This window comes from Pleurodeles waltl, chromosome 1_1 (assembly GCF_031143425.1).
Source record: "Pleurodeles waltl isolate 20211129_DDA chromosome 1_1, aPleWal1.hap1.20221129, whole genome shotgun sequence".
Taxonomy (NCBI): domain Eukaryota; kingdom Metazoa; phylum Chordata; class Amphibia; order Caudata; family Salamandridae; genus Pleurodeles; species Pleurodeles waltl.
Window position 1 is genome coordinate 221,898,249 of NC_090436.1, and position 15,301 is coordinate 221,913,549.

A 15,301-nucleotide genomic window follows, 5' to 3' on the forward strand; every position below is an offset into this window, starting at 1 on the left:
GCACATGTATCATTATAGTCAAGAGCCATGATCTTTGCAGATAAAGTGAATCATAAATACAGCAAGGTGACATAAAACAGTGAAACACTATACAGATTGAAACTAACAAGCGTACAAGTGCTCTGGGAGAGCAATGATTTTACATTTATTTTTAGGTATTGCCTGCATGCTGCAAGCAAGTGCTTGTGAAATCTTTTGTTAGTAAAAAAAAATTAAAAAGGACTTGGAACCAGCCCCTTACTTACCTGAACTTACCATTGGCTTACTGCAACATCGCTCTGATTTACCTGCTTTGTCGTCTTCACGTCGCTTCCTGTTGTTGTCTTCATCTTCTTTGACTATCTTGCAGTCCGGTTGCCTGTGGACCAAGTACTCCTTCCTGTCACTTCCTATTGGACACTGGCCAGTGTCTTTCCTCTGACTGTGATGGTGAAGGTAATTCTTTTCTCTTCTTGCATGTCCCCTTCTTACTTCGCTGACGTATTCTTTCTTCAATGCTGTCTTCTCTGTCTTCTTTCTTCATTGCCGTCCATCTTCTTTTTCTTTCTGCATACCGTCTTCTGTCTTCACTGTCTTCTTTACTCCACGCCGTCTTCTGACGTCTGCACTCTTCTCACGTCTTCTGTCTTCTCACACCTTCTGTCTTCTTCTGTCTTCTAATGTCTTCTCTCTTCTGTATTCTCATGTCTTCTGTCTTCTTCGGTCTTCTCATGCCTTCTGTCTTCATCTGTCTTCTTCTGTCTTCTTCTGTCTTCTCTAACTTTCTGTCTTTTTCCACCTTCTTTCTTCTGCTGTCTTCTGTCTTCTCCCGTCTCCTGCCTTCTGTCTTCTGCTGTCTTCTGGCTTCTGTCTTCTGAAGTCTTCTGTCTTCTTCTGTCTTCTTTCTTCTTTCTTCTAGCATGTCTTTTTTCTAAGTAACTGGCTTACAAATATTAGAAACATGTTATAATAATGTTTGTTTTTAATTTAATACAACATACATTCTTATAACATTTCTCTAATATTTGTGAGCCACTTACATAGAAAAAAAGACAAGGGTGAAACCTATTGGCTTTGCCAATGCTTGTTACATAGTGTAAATGCCTGGGAGAAAGCGCGAGCTACTGCATGGTACCAGGGGTGAGTGGGGCTGAGTCCTGACATGAATGACGTTAAAATATACCAAACAGGGTGAAGCCAGTGTTTCTGATTGCTCCAAAAGGTGATAATGTCTGCTACTTAGCTCTTTATATGGTCTTCATTCTCGTGTGAGTGTCACTCAAAGTGTCATACATTAGGTATTAAGGTGTCATTCATAAGTACACTAAAACCATGTAAATGTTAGACATAAGTAATCTGAAAACTTGGCAGCTATGTGTATTGAGGAGTATGCAGGGCTGGAATGTGTTGTAACAGCAGTCGTGTATGGTTGTGTGTGTTGAGTGTATGAGGTGCCGGGTGCAAAGTCATTATGGAACTTTGGCTACCCTACTGTGAAGTGTTAAGGGAAAGTTGGCCATGATACCATGCATTGCTATTTTAAACAAGCATTTGCAGTGCAATAGGTCTTGCATTTTCTTGAGTTAGAGCTATTGGCATTGTAAATTCAGAACTGGACTTTTCTTGCGACATAAATTGGTCAACCCTGTTTCATAATTTCATCTTTTCCTGCCATATTTTCGTTGTCTCTGGCTGCTACTGGCATCAAAAACATCCAAACAGAAATTGGAAAATAAGGCTGGAAAAGTATTTTCTTTTTATTTTAACAGAATGAAAAGTCTTCCAAGAGTTCTTGGCTCCCATTTCAACAAAGCTCTAATGAAGTTAACAATAACAGAGCAGCCTGAGAATATGTATGGCCCCAATAAAGGAGATAAGCAACGCCTTGTGTGGAATGTTCTGAGTGCTGGCAGGGAGGGGCCCTGGAGAAAGAGACTCTGTGAGGCAAAGCAAGTTTCACAAGATTGATTCTAGCTTTAGCTACATTCTACAAGAAAGGGCATATTGTGGCTTTCGTGAGCAGTGAGCTAAACAATCAGGTGTTTCTTTTGTAAAAATAAGCTTATTTTAGGAACCAGAGGTAAATGAGGACAGCACTGGAATAAAGCCACAACAAATGTCAGCGAAATGGGAGGAGGTTGGAGGAATTAAATGCTGCAATAAAACTGGCAGCTAACAGCCAAAAACACCTGCACTAAAAAGGCAGCAACAAAGAAATAACAAAAAAGTAAATCACAGCAACAGATAAAGAAACCAAAGTGAAATAATACAGTAGTTGGTCACTGCTCTGAAACAGAAAAAGGAGGGAGAAAAAGGCAGAACTGACCACTAGCGAGAAATAGGTTTTAAAGGACACTGCAACTGACAAATGAAATCAATTTGAGCCATAAAAAGTATATGAAAGTATTCACAAGGTTGAACACTCAACCTAAAAAGGTAAAGAAAGAGTTAGCATACAGCATACATGCCAACATTTTAGACTAGGGAAGTGGGAGATTAAAAAAAAAAAAAAAAAGAATCAGGAGAATGTATTGTTTCCATTGACTTCAATGGAAGAAGAGGAAATTCCAGGTGGGAGACAGCAACAAACAAGCATTTACAATGCATCGGGTCTCGCGTTTGCTCATGTTAGAGCTGATCGCGTTGTAAACTCCTAACCCGACTTTTCACCTATCGGGCAAAAGTGTATTTATGTACATAACCCGAAAAAGTGAAATCAAGTACGTAAAGCGCTCGACTTCTGCCAAGCGAGATCGGGCTCGTAAGTTTGAGAAAAAAAAGTCCACGAGACCGATGGAAAACAGCGAGCCTCGCATGTTTTCTGTACTTGGTCGCTGCGCTGGAGGAGGGCTAGCCACCAGAAAAGGCATGCCATATGGGTGCCTTCGACTAATGAAAGCAAGCAGATTTTATCAGGGAAGCCCACGAACCAATAAAAAACACTGATGTGAAGTTGACAGGGCTCCGAGCCCTTTTATAAATACAAAAGAGTCTCCCTGCGAAACGCATGCGCGAGCGCATGCAACGCAGGCTCGACCCTAAAAAGCAATTTTTGGGTTAAATAATCGTGACTCTCCCTCCTGAATCGGGTCTATTGGCATGTATGAAATAGTCCATGTGTCCAGTTCATTCATGGAATTTGCTGGTTGGCCTACTGCCACTCCATAGCTGCAAAGCTTTCAGTTTATGTGTGACGTTTCCTACATGGAGTGTGCTCAGCTTTATGTGTGAAATTTCAATGACATAGTGTGTTACACTTTATTGTATGGAACAAATACATTAATTGAAGTTATGTCTGTGTAAAGAGATTCATGTCAGAAATGCCTCCTTTTCTCAGATCCACTGGCCTACATGGGGTCTTAAGCAGCTACAACTCTTGTGAGGTGCTGATGCAAGTTATAAAATTGACAATACAAAATATGGGACACAGATCCCTTCAGCGCAACTCGTAGTACTGACTGATCACGATTAGACACAAGTTTGCATGAAATGAAAGACCTAAGCTTTATAATATCACCCCGGATGGATTTCACGTTTTAAATGAGTGGTCCCCGTGAAGTTATTAGAGCAAAGAGTAATGGTTCCAAGTCTCAAACGTTTACACTCTTTCCCCCTGTCACTGTTTTGAGCTTATTCAGAGGAAAAGGGCCCTTTCATTGAGGCCCGATGAACTGCGCTCAAACGAGTCCTATTTCAAATGAGAGTATGTCATGTTTCATACCATTTACAAAATTTTGGACAAATGGAATACAAACTATGTTAAAAACTTACCATGCGACATATAGTTTACATTTTAATGACACGACAGAAAGGCATCTGTCGGTCACAAAGAAACGACTGTGACTACGCTTCAATTTCATATAAATGAATATAGGATAAAACAATTTTGTGATGGCGACTCTCTTTGTACCAACACGTGTACTATCGTGGGAGATTGCTAACCTAGTCCTGCTTTAGTTTTTTTAGATTCACTTTTGCAGCGCTTCCACGTTATTAGGGGGGATTGTTCTTGTTTGCGATGTGTTTTTTCAAGCCGTCGGGCTTATCTTTCAATTTGCCTCTGATACAGTAGGAGGCTCGCGCTCAATTACTGCCTCACTGCGGACGCTGCAGTTGATTGAGCAGGATATTTACCCTGTCAAACGCACATTGGTGCTTTAGTCACGGTTTACAATGGGGGACCAAGACGAGTCAGACGTTGCTGCGACTATGGGCTTCTCTGGATTCGGTTTGTTGCACTTCCTTCCCTGCTTATATCCCACCAAACTGCTGCTGCTCCTTCAGGTGTCTAGAGCAGCACTGTTAAGTTATGATACATTCGAAACTATCGAGCTCTTTGGTTTGTGAACCGTTCACCTAGTACCTTAAATATAGCTTGCTTCAATTTAGGCAGTGCTGCTTGGGTGTCTACATTTCACATTTTAAACTTGCGAGTGCAAGTAGTGGGCGAAGTTCATTTATGTATTTTTGTGACTTTATGTAGCGCTGACTTGGCCGGGGGATTTCGGAGCGTTTTACAAGAAACCCACTATCAGTCGCATTGAAAATACATTAGAGTTGCATTCTAGACGGGATGAAAAGCAGGAAATCAGGAGAAAGTGGGAGCCAAGCTGTGCGTTGGTGAAGTCCCACCACAATCGGTGCCTGGGTAACTTTGACTTGCAGTTTCAGACAAGTTAAAGCATACGCAGAACAGAGTGTTGGCAAGCGGGATTTAACCCAAATATGTTTCATAGAGAAGAGCCGTAAGATTTTTTTTTTTATAGGTAGCATGGCATATGGTTAAGCAGAGGGTTGAAGGTAGGGAGTTACAAACGTTTGTGCCGCTTTTGGAGAGTGATTGATTCATGAGTTGCTCTTGATTGAAGGTGAGAAATTGAACTAAAAAGGAACAGAGCATTTCTTGACCCCTGTTTGATTCCCAAAATTTCCAGTTTCTCAGTTAAGTACGTGAGCGAAGATGAGTGCAGTCCTTTGTGAATGGTACAGGTGTTTTTAAATTGGACTGTCGTCTCTGCAGAAAGCCACTGTAGGGTTAACAGGATAGGAGTGATAGGGTCAAAGTGGGCAGCAGCATGTAGAATTGGCATGAGTATACTTGGGTGATTTAACCTCTGTACAATAGATTTTATGCCGTGTTCTGCGGTGAATTGTTTGGGTCCCCGTAGCGACCTTAGCATGGAACTGGGCGGTCTTGGATGACCGTATTAGCTTTATTTTGCAGATAGAAGGCATTCTTTTTCCGCAGGTAATGATTTAAAATCAACAATTGAATTCTGTTCGAGGTGTTAGATAGGAGGGTGATGTCCGCTGGGATGTGACCTTCAGTTACGTTTGGATATTGTCAGAATACATGTGGAAGAGGAAGTCAGAGTTCCTAAATACCAAACAGAGGGGATCGAGGTAGAGATTGGAAAGGGTTGAAAAGAGGATCGAATCTTGGCTATCTGGATTTGAAACAGTTTCAGATTTTCACTATTTGAGAGACTTGATTTGTTAGATAGGAGGTGAACAGTTAAGGACTAAACCTTCAAATCCCATTCGATTTTCATTTGGTATTTATCAGATCCTGGGAAGCTGACTGTGTCAAATCGACTGGAGTGTTCAAGGAGAACAAATAGACACGAGTTTCCCGAGCCGAGGATGCAAAGGGTGACATTTACAATATGCAGAATTGTAGTCTGTGTCTTAGTCCCTATAGAAATATGATTGGAAGGTGTCAACGAGATTGCATGGATTTGAGACAACAATTGAGAGACTATGCAGCTCTTGGTCATCTTACCTAGAAATGGGAGGATGGAGATAGGGGGAAATTGTTAATGTTATCAGGATTCAGTGATTGTATTGTAAGAAGAGGAAATATTTGACCCACTTTTAGACAGTTTGAGAAAGGACCCTGTTCGACAGAGAAGTTAGTCCAGACTGGGAGTAGCTGTTTGGCAAGGGATATACTTATGGAGCCAGAATGGCGTTACACAGATGGTTTGAAAGTTTTTCCTTGGATATAGTCAAAAGTAGATTTGCTTCTGAGAATTGGAATAACGAGGACCATGGCTGCAGTGCCTTACGGGTAGATTTTCCTCATCTTTATTATTGACCGTGTCCAGAAGGGAGATGTTAATATCTGTGACTTTCTCGTTGAAGAACTCCTCGAAGTTGTTGCCTAAGGCAACAGATGACTAGGGTGACGTATTGGGAAGAGGGTTGTTAGTCTGTTTGCCTCAAATAGAAGTTTAGGTTTATTCTTGGCAGTGACCAGGAGGTATCAGGTGTGTGATGACTTGCTTCTAAATATGTGGTCTGTGTAGTTGTTTCTTGCAGATCATAGCTTGGTCAGACTGGGAAAGGTCCTTTTCTCCATTCTGTCTTAAGTTTTCCGAGATGCTTCATTATCCATAGAGGTCTTTTGAGTACTAAGGTAGAGAGGGTTGGATCTGTTCCATTTGCTCTTGAGGGGTGTGGATTGCTCATTCATAGATTCCATGCAGATGCTTAATCTGTCTGTGACCACGTTGATGTTGAGTTGAGAAACTATGGAGGCGAAGTTTAGTAGAGCAAGGTTAGCAAGGACTTTGATATTGAGGTTACTTGTGTCCCTGAGACAAATGTTCTCTCTTTGGTTGACTGAAGGTTTTCGTGTATTGTGAAGGTGATTTGCAGGTGGTCAGACCAGTCTACCGGGATGGGGGGGGGGGATCATTGATCTTTAGGTGGGGCAATTTAGAAATAATCAGATCCAGAGATTCCTTGCATTGTGAGTTTCTGGCAGTGTTGTCATGGATGTTGAGAAAGGGGTAGGTGTCCATACGTTTAGATTGAAGTTATTATTGAGGATAATGTTGTCTAAGATGATTAATTTGGATGTGATGAATACCATGCATTCCTTAATGAAACTGTTGGTTTGTCCTAGGGGGTTATAAATCCTGTTCACCCTGAGGTTGGGAGTAGCGTGTGAGAAGGTTACCAGTGACATTCACTGGAAGGATTGGAAACGGTTAATGAGGAGGAGCCTGCAGCTTAGCAAGTTTTCGAATGACCACTAGACCCCTACCTGTTTTCTTGATTACAATGCAAATGGAGTAGAGACAGAGTAGAAGAAGGGGCAGAACTTTGCTTGAAATATTATTTAACCAGTTTTAAATGAGAACCATGATGTGAAGAGTGAGGTCCTTGAACACTACTGAGATCTCAAGGCAATGTTTGACTGCAGATTGACAGTTATGTCGCATGCGACTGAGGGAAGATCTGGTGAGTTAATCCGATTAGTGTCCTTGGCCAGAGTGGGGATTTGGATAAGGTTAGAGGAGATAATGTGAATCTGGGAAGTGGTGTGAGGTGGGTCATGGAGATGGCGTTTCAAGATAATGGTTGGAAAGGGGAGGAAGTCTTGTGTTTAGCTAGGTATCTTAATGACGAAGCATTTGGTGTTTTCATAGCGTTCAACAAGTTTGTGTAGATTGGTATCATTGAGGGGAGAGTGAGTTAGTTTGGGTCTGGAAGGAGTGGTTGTCACTGAGTATGCTGATTGGCTTATCTCTATAGTTCTGCAAAACATATTTTAAGTAACCTTTATAATTTGTAAGCAAGTTGCTAAACTGAGAAAATGGTTGTGCAACAACATCTATTTTCTTTTTGAGATGTGATACAGAGTGTAGGAGGCTGGCTTAGTTTATGGTGCTCACCTATGGGTTGGCACCCTATACTTAGTCCAGGCAACCCTTAGTGATAGTGTTTTGATGCCTAGAAAAGTAAAGCTTTCTAGGGGTAGCTGTGGAGAGCAGCTCAGGCTTATCTTGGAGGAGCGTAAAGCACTTACAGTACCACAGTTGTCAGTCACTGATTTTCACACAAGAAAGAACCACACTAAGTGTTACTAAAATAAAGTATCCTTAACGCTAGTACTATCCTAACGTTAGTATATCTCCACTTGGAGATATCTACACACAAAATATATACTTAGAAACAAAAACTAACAGCATAGGAATACATGGAGCCCTATTGGGGGGTGGGGGGTTGCAAACCATATACTAAGAAAGTGGTATAAGAATGGAGGTGCCCAACCAAGGTAAGTGTGTTAGAATCCCAAGGGCTGGGGGAGTAAGGAATTACCAGAGGTAAGTATCAGAAATCCCAGAGGTGCCCAGGTGCAGAGTTATTATTGATCCCATAAGCTGACACCAGACTGCCGTGGTTGGAATATTCAGGACCCTTCCCAGAGGACTCAGAGGAAAGCCTTTGGCACAAGGAAGGTTGGATAGTCCCCCCGCCCGTGGATACCCAGAGAAGTGGAGTACCTACATCAGGGAGCCCAGGTGCATAGGGGAGAAGTGATGTTGGAAACTTTCGTTGTTTGTCCAGCTGCTGTCGCGACCTGTGGACCAGGTCAGTGGAACCCAAGGGTGGATTCTGGACAAGAAGAACCTGAAAAGGAAGGAGACAGTATCCAGACCACTCAGAGATGTCCAGGCAGTGCAGGTACACAATACCCACTCTCCAAGAGGTGAAGTTCCTGCAGATCAGTGAAGGAAGAAGTCCAGCTGCAGAGTCCAGGGGGTGCACGAAGACCCTTAGTCACCCATGAGCAGTCCCATGTCGGCTGCTGGATTGCAGTAGGGTCAGTGGTCAGCAGGACCACCAACAAGCATTGGCAAATGCAAGAAGACGTTGCAAGAAGTTTGCAGGATTTTGGGGACCAGCAAGGTCCAGGAGACTTGTTCCTTGGAGGAGTAGTCACGGTATGCCCTCAGCACGCAAGAGAGCCAGGAGGAATCGTTGAAGCTCCCACGAGTGACCTACTGGCAGCAGGCACAGGGAGTTGCAGGGAGGCTTCAGCAGCACAACAAAACAGGAGTCCCAAGCCGCAGGAGTTGCAGAGTGCTGGAGGCTGGGGCTTCTTGGAGCTTGAAGATCTCCTGGAGGAAGAGTCAACAAGTCTTGGTAAGAGCAACAGACGCAGTGTACAGGGGGTGTGTTCCAGGGGCTGTAGCAAGGGCCCACCATCTCTCAAGTTGGTCAGAAGACAAGATGGACCTGGAGAAGACAACAGTACCACACCTGTGTTGCAGAACGTCTGTGGAACAACAGGAGCCACCAGCCAGTTGTTGTCGACTTAAGGCACCTGCGGATGCAGGGAAATGACTCCTTCACTCCAAGAGAGATTCCCTCTTGGTTCTTAATGCACCCATCCTTGGAGGATGCGGAGCCACAAATGTCGCAGAAATCTTGCAGGAGCTGGAGAAACAGTGTTGGAGCGGTAGCCCTCCCTACTCCATACAGTCTTGTTTCAGTTCCTAAGGCAGACCAGCAGTGGTTCTGAGGGCCAGGGCTAGAAGATGTCTTGAAGAGTGCTTTATAGAGTCTTGCTTGATGAATCTAGGGACCCACACACAGGGGAGCCCTTAAATAGCCCTAAAAGTGGGTCGGACACTATCTGCAGTAGCCCACCTATCTGAGGGGGTCAGATGTCAGCAGCAGAAGGGAATAACTGGTGGGGGTCTGGGGCAGCACGGGCTGGCCGGCAGACCCTGCAAGGCTGTACAATCATGACTGGGGGGATCGTCTAAGGAACCCCCAGATTGCATGGTATCATGCAGCTAACACTGGAATCGGTGTAGTTGCATGATTTCAACATGTTTGATACCAAACATGCCTAGGTTCGGTGAAGCCATTATGTAGTTGGACTGCTCTTGTTGACCAGTGTCCATTACATACCTTACAAAGGCTTCCCTGCACTTACAAAGCCTAGGGAATTGAGTCTGGGGTTTGTAGGGACACCTCTGCTCATATAGGGGTGCCCTCACACTCAGGACCATGCACTCTGCCCTTGGGCTGAAGGGCCTACCATAGGGGTGACGTACAGCGTCCAGGTGCAGTGACTGCAATATAAGGCAAGCCTTATGTCTAAACTGAAAGGTGCATGCACCATTTCATGCAGGTTGCAATGGCAGGTCTGCAGACAGTTGGCATGGGATCCTATGGGTGGCATAATAAATGCTGCAGCCCATGGGGATCCCCTGATGTAACAGTGCCCGGGGGAACCTAAGTACCATATACTAGGGACTTAAATGGTTCCACCAGTATGCCAATTGTGGGGTGTAAAATTTACCATGTAACCAAATTTAGAGGAGAGATCACAGCCACTGGGGTCCTGATCATCAGGTTCCCAGTGTACTAGTCTAAACACAGTGACACCAGGCAAAAAGTGGGGGTAAGTATGCTAGAAAGATGCCACTTATTTGTAAAGAGGACAGGAGTTCCATGAAGGGGCGGGTGGATGTTGCGGTACAAGAGAGGCTAGGGGCCTGTGTTGTCCTTTGAACCATGATTTGCAATACAATAGTGGTTTAGATTTTAGATTAGCTGATGGTGGGGCAACAGATGGGGGCAGATTTGGAGAGCTCTGATGATTGCGTTTTAGAAGTGGGGGGAGTCTATTAGGAGCGACGTTTTTTATATATATATATATATATATATATTGTTGTAATTTTATGTAAACCATACCCCTCCTTTTTGTTTAAAAAAAAAAAAAAAAGTGTTTCTGAATGGTTCATACCAATGTTGAAGTGCTTCTGGCTAAAAGGCAAGGGAAGGGCTCTCCTGTACTGTGAAGCCAAGGAAGAGCATGTGGCAATAGAGTCAGAGCTGCCGAGTCCTGGCGTGGCTCAACATCCTGTGATCATGGGCAAATCATTTAATATCCCTATGCCCATAAATGAATCTGACCTTGTGTAAGTAACTGATGCTCATGTAAAGTGCTCCAGTGCCTTTGGGTCGAGTTTGTGTTGTATAAGACTGCAAAAATAATATAAAAAGAGGGAAACAGCAGCAAAAGAAGCAAAACGTCTGTCTACAGAGTGTGCTCTCTGAAAATCTGTGCTGCTGGTTAGTCAGCAAATCTAAAGGCAGCTTGGGTGCTAGTATGGCTTTAATTGATGGAGTCACTTAAGGCTTCATGAAAACAAAACATTCTTTTTTATGAGGTAATTTAAAAATATAAGCTGATTTCTAATGGAAATTTACAAAATAAGATTGCACCAAGTGCAAACCTTTTTTTATACTACTAAAAATATATGTTTTTAAAGTACTTGTTTTAAACAAACTCTCTTTGCATATTTTGAAGCATCCTATCTTATACTGCATGCAGTACAATTTAAAAAAAATGACTTGGGTACTCACTGTGATTTAATTCTCATATTGAGACCTTGTAATATTATAAATACACATACATACTGCACCAGTCAGGATTCAGTTTTGTGATTGTGTCGTGTTAAACCCAGAGACATCTAATGTGATCACAATCACCAGTTAAGCTTTCATAACGTAAAAACCTGCATTTCCCAGCTATTAGATCTTTAGCCTGGAGTTATTTTTCTTAAAATGTTTGTGTGTTATATTTTATACGTATTTACTCAAAGGAGAAGGGCCAACAAAATAGTTGCAGAATATTTTGTTCTATTTAGTCCTGGCTCTGGTGCCTTAACCAATGATGCTCCCATTGCACCCTGGGTGCAGTTCTCATACTTTTTTCTCATGCACTTCAGCTGGGGGGTGCAAACACTAAAATGCTATGGGATGAGACAGTTCGCGATTCGTTTGACAACTTGGACCTCTGGGCAACTTGAGATAGTCTTGGGAGAAGCTAGAAGGAATGTTAATGCAGGGTGGTAGGTTGTCTTAACCTCTTTTCTGCAGCACAGTTTTGTATTGTAATATTTATAGTGATCTCACTGCCTGTATGCAGTGTGCTGAATCTCTTGCCTTAATCGGTAGCATGCTCCACTATCAAGGGTGTTATCTTTGTTTTGTGATCCTCTGTGGAAGGTGTTTCCATGTTGTGCATGGTGATCACCGAGGTGCAGTTATCGTGTTATGGGATGTAGCGCTTACCAGTGTAATGGATGAAAAACTGTGTGAGATAGGCACATTGTTAATGGTTGTCAATATGCTGTCAGCTTTGAACAGCGCTGCAAGCCCCTTTATGGTATTTCTTATAAGCATAGTTCACTAAGCTGGGTACCACACTGGTTTGTTCATTCTCAGATCTGTAGTTTAAATGTAATGGTCCAGAGAAGGTTTAGGCTGGAGGGAGAGACGGAGGAGAGATCTGATGTGATGGACTCTTTACTCCTGTCCTATAATCGATTATCAGTATGAGATGTCAAGAAGCGGTCATAGCATGTAGCTAGTTGGGATCTGCAGTAGGCGGCTAAATGAGCTCTTTGTTGACAAATGGTATGCAGCTGAAGAGTTTTGTAATTGCTTGTCTGTTAAGTTAGTCATGGGTGATTTATTGCTGTGGACTGGTATAGTACTGGGTGATGGACATGACCTGAAGGAATTCTTTTGTAGGTGATTGTAAGAAGGTCCAGTGTGTGCAGCCTGTTTGAATTACAGTCGGCTGCCTGGCCTCTGAATGTTATGGTATTAGTGGGAGCCTGGAGGGTTATGTTTTAGTTAACATTACTGTATAATAGCCATGCCGGACATAGATCAGTCATGCACAATTTACCTAGACACAGAAAGTGGTGTGGTGGTTCAGCTGTTTCATATCTGTGGTCTGGAGACTATAGATTGTGCTTAACCTCTCTGGTGCCTGGGGCGAGCTGGTCCTGTCCTCGGTCGCCATGTGCCGAAGACGAGACCAGCTCGTCCTGCTATTGGCCCCCACGGGGAGCGCTAGCGCTTCCTCCGTGGGCCTGGCAACCCCCTCCCCTGGGCAGGGATGGAAGGGAAATCGCTTCCCCTTCCACCCCTGCCCTCCCCCTGACACCCCCCTCATGGCATCTGATGACATCAGCACGCTATCGCTTGCTGACCTCATCAGAGGCTGCCCTTTCCGCGCTGGAAGCTGATCGGAGGAGAAATGGAGGGGGCGAGAGAGGCATCAAAGGAAAGGAAAGGCCTTTCCTTTGATGTCTCTCTCACCATTTCTGCTTCCCGATCACAATGCGATTGGGCAGCAGAAATGCCCACTAGACACCAGGGAGTTTTTTTTTTCTTTCGATTTACACCTAAGGTGGGCAGGGCTGCTCCCCAGGGGGGCAAAGTATTTTACGGCCATTTCTGCCCCCCCCTCCCCCCGGGGACAGATCAGCCTTTTCTAATAGGCCGATCAGCCCCCGGGAGGGGCAGAAACCACTAGATACCAGGGATTAGTTATTATTATTTAGTTTTTTTCTTTTATGTTTTTTAGATGTGGGGAGCGACCCCTTTGGAAAGGGTTGTTCCCCTGGGGGGGCAAGTTTATTTTAGGCCATTTCTACCCCCCTTGGGGGCAGATGGACCTATTTATATTAGGCCAAGGGTTGCAGAAACCACTAGGCACCAGGGATTTTTTTTTGTGTGCCAATTTCACGCAAGGGGAGCGACCCCTTTGGCAAGGGTCGCTCACCTGGGGGTGCAAATTTATTTTAGTCCATTTCTGGCCCCCCTTGGGTACCAGGGATTGGTGTGTGTGTGTGTGTGTTTTGTTTGGGGGGGGGCAGCCCCTTGGGCAAGGGTCGCTCCCCACGGGAGCACATTACAGTTGTCCATATCTGCCCCCCTTAGGAGCAGATCAGTCTATTTTTGGAAGGCCCATCTGCTCTCAGTGGGGGCAGAAAGTCCACCAGAGACCAGGAAAGATTTTTTTTTCAAAAAAAGAGGGTGGGGGTATGGCCACACCCCTACCCCAAATAAATGGGGTCGAAGTTGTTCTGCCCACCGGTGGGCAGATGGAGCAATTACCCCTGATCCACTCCCAGGGTGGGGGCAGAAAGCCTACTAGATGCCAGGGAATAAAAAAAAAAAAAATATATATATATATATATATATATATATATATATATATATATATATATATATATATATATATATATATATATATATATATAGGGGTGGTTGCTATCAACTAGAATGGGCATGGTTATGCTCCCACCCCAGCTGAAGCGGCTAGCAGTCTTTCAGCTCTCCCCTGCACACTAAAACATGTTATCGCACGGCAAGCAAGAGGACATTTGATTATTTTGGGTTTTGGTTTTACATTTGGGCCTTGAGAGCTTGTCTAACTCTAAAAATTGTCCCACTTGAAATGGTGAGGGCTGCACATTTTGGACTTTGGGACGCTCCCATGAAAAAAAAATCCACAAGACCTAGACACATCTGAAAACAAAACATCTGGGTGAGTCCAGGGTGGTGTGCTTCACATGCACCCGCACTATTTTCTTACCCACAATGCCCTGCAAACCTCCAACTTTGCTAAAAATCACACATTTTCCCCACATTTTTGTGATTGAACCTTCGGGAATCCACAAAATTCCTACCACCCAGCATTGTCTCATCTATACCAATCAAAATTCTGCACCCCTTGTCAGCCTAAAAATGTATTTTTTCAAAATGCCCATTTGGACCCGCTTTGGTTCCCCCTCAATTTCGACATGTTTTTGTCTCTTCCCAGCTACAGGCACTTGGCCCACCTACACAAGTGAGGTATCATTTTTACCAGGAGACTGAGGGGAACTGTGGGTGGTAGGAAATGTGTCCTGGTGCGATGATCCCACACAGAAATATATATATATTTTTTTTAGCTAAATTTGAGGTTTGATGAGGATTCTGGGTCGGAAAACACTGGGGGATCCACGCAAGTCACACCTCCCTGGTCTCCCTCGGGTGTCTAGTTTTCAGAAATGTTTGGGTTTGGTAGGTTTCCCTATATGGCTGCTGAGCCCAGGACCAAAGACACAGGTAGCCCTTCCCCCACCCCCGCAAAAACAGGTTGTTTTGTATTTGATCATTTTGATACAGTATGTCCACATAGTGTTTTGGGGCATTTACTTTCATGGGCACTAGGCCTATCCACACAAGTGAGGTACCATTTTTATTGGGAGACTTTGGGGGGGGGGAAGGCTGGGTGGGAAGAAAGTTGCGACTCCTCTCAGATTCCAGAACTTTCTGTCACCGAAATGTGAGGAAAAAGTTTTTTTTTTTTTTTTGGACCAAATTTTCAGGTTTCCAAAGGATTCTGTGTAACAGAACCTGGAGAGAGCCCCACAAGTCACCCGATCTTGTATTCCCCTAGGTGTCTAGTTTAAAAAAATGCACAGGTTTGGTAGGTTTCCCTAGGTGCCGGGTCAGCTAGAGGCCAAAATCCACAGCTAGGCCCTTTCCAAAAAACACATCCGATTTCAATGTAAAAATGTGGTGTGTCCATGTTTCGTTTCCTGTTGCAGGCACTAGGCCTACCCACACAAGTGAGGTACCATTTCTATCGGGAGACTTGGGGGAACACAGAATTTTTGCCCCTTGTTTTCTCTACGTTTTCCCCTTCCAAATGTAAGACACTGTG

The 15,301-nt window shown here is 43.9% G+C and overlaps 1 protein-coding gene across 1 annotated transcript in view; it reads left to right on the forward strand.

Moving 5' to 3' along the window:
* The first annotated feature begins 4,030 nt into the window (after positions 1 to 4,030).
* The window catches only part of WDR70 (WD repeat domain 70), a 1,287,307-nt gene continuing 1,276,036 nt past the window's right edge, over positions 4,031 to 15,301 (forward strand). Inside the window, exon 1 of the mRNA XM_069221254.1 lies at positions 4,031 to 4,207. Within this exon, the coding sequence (XP_069077355.1) occupies positions 4,153 to 4,207 (55 nt within the window). The 5' untranslated portion in view covers positions 4,031 to 4,152. The remainder of the gene's footprint in view (positions 4,208 to 15,301) is intronic.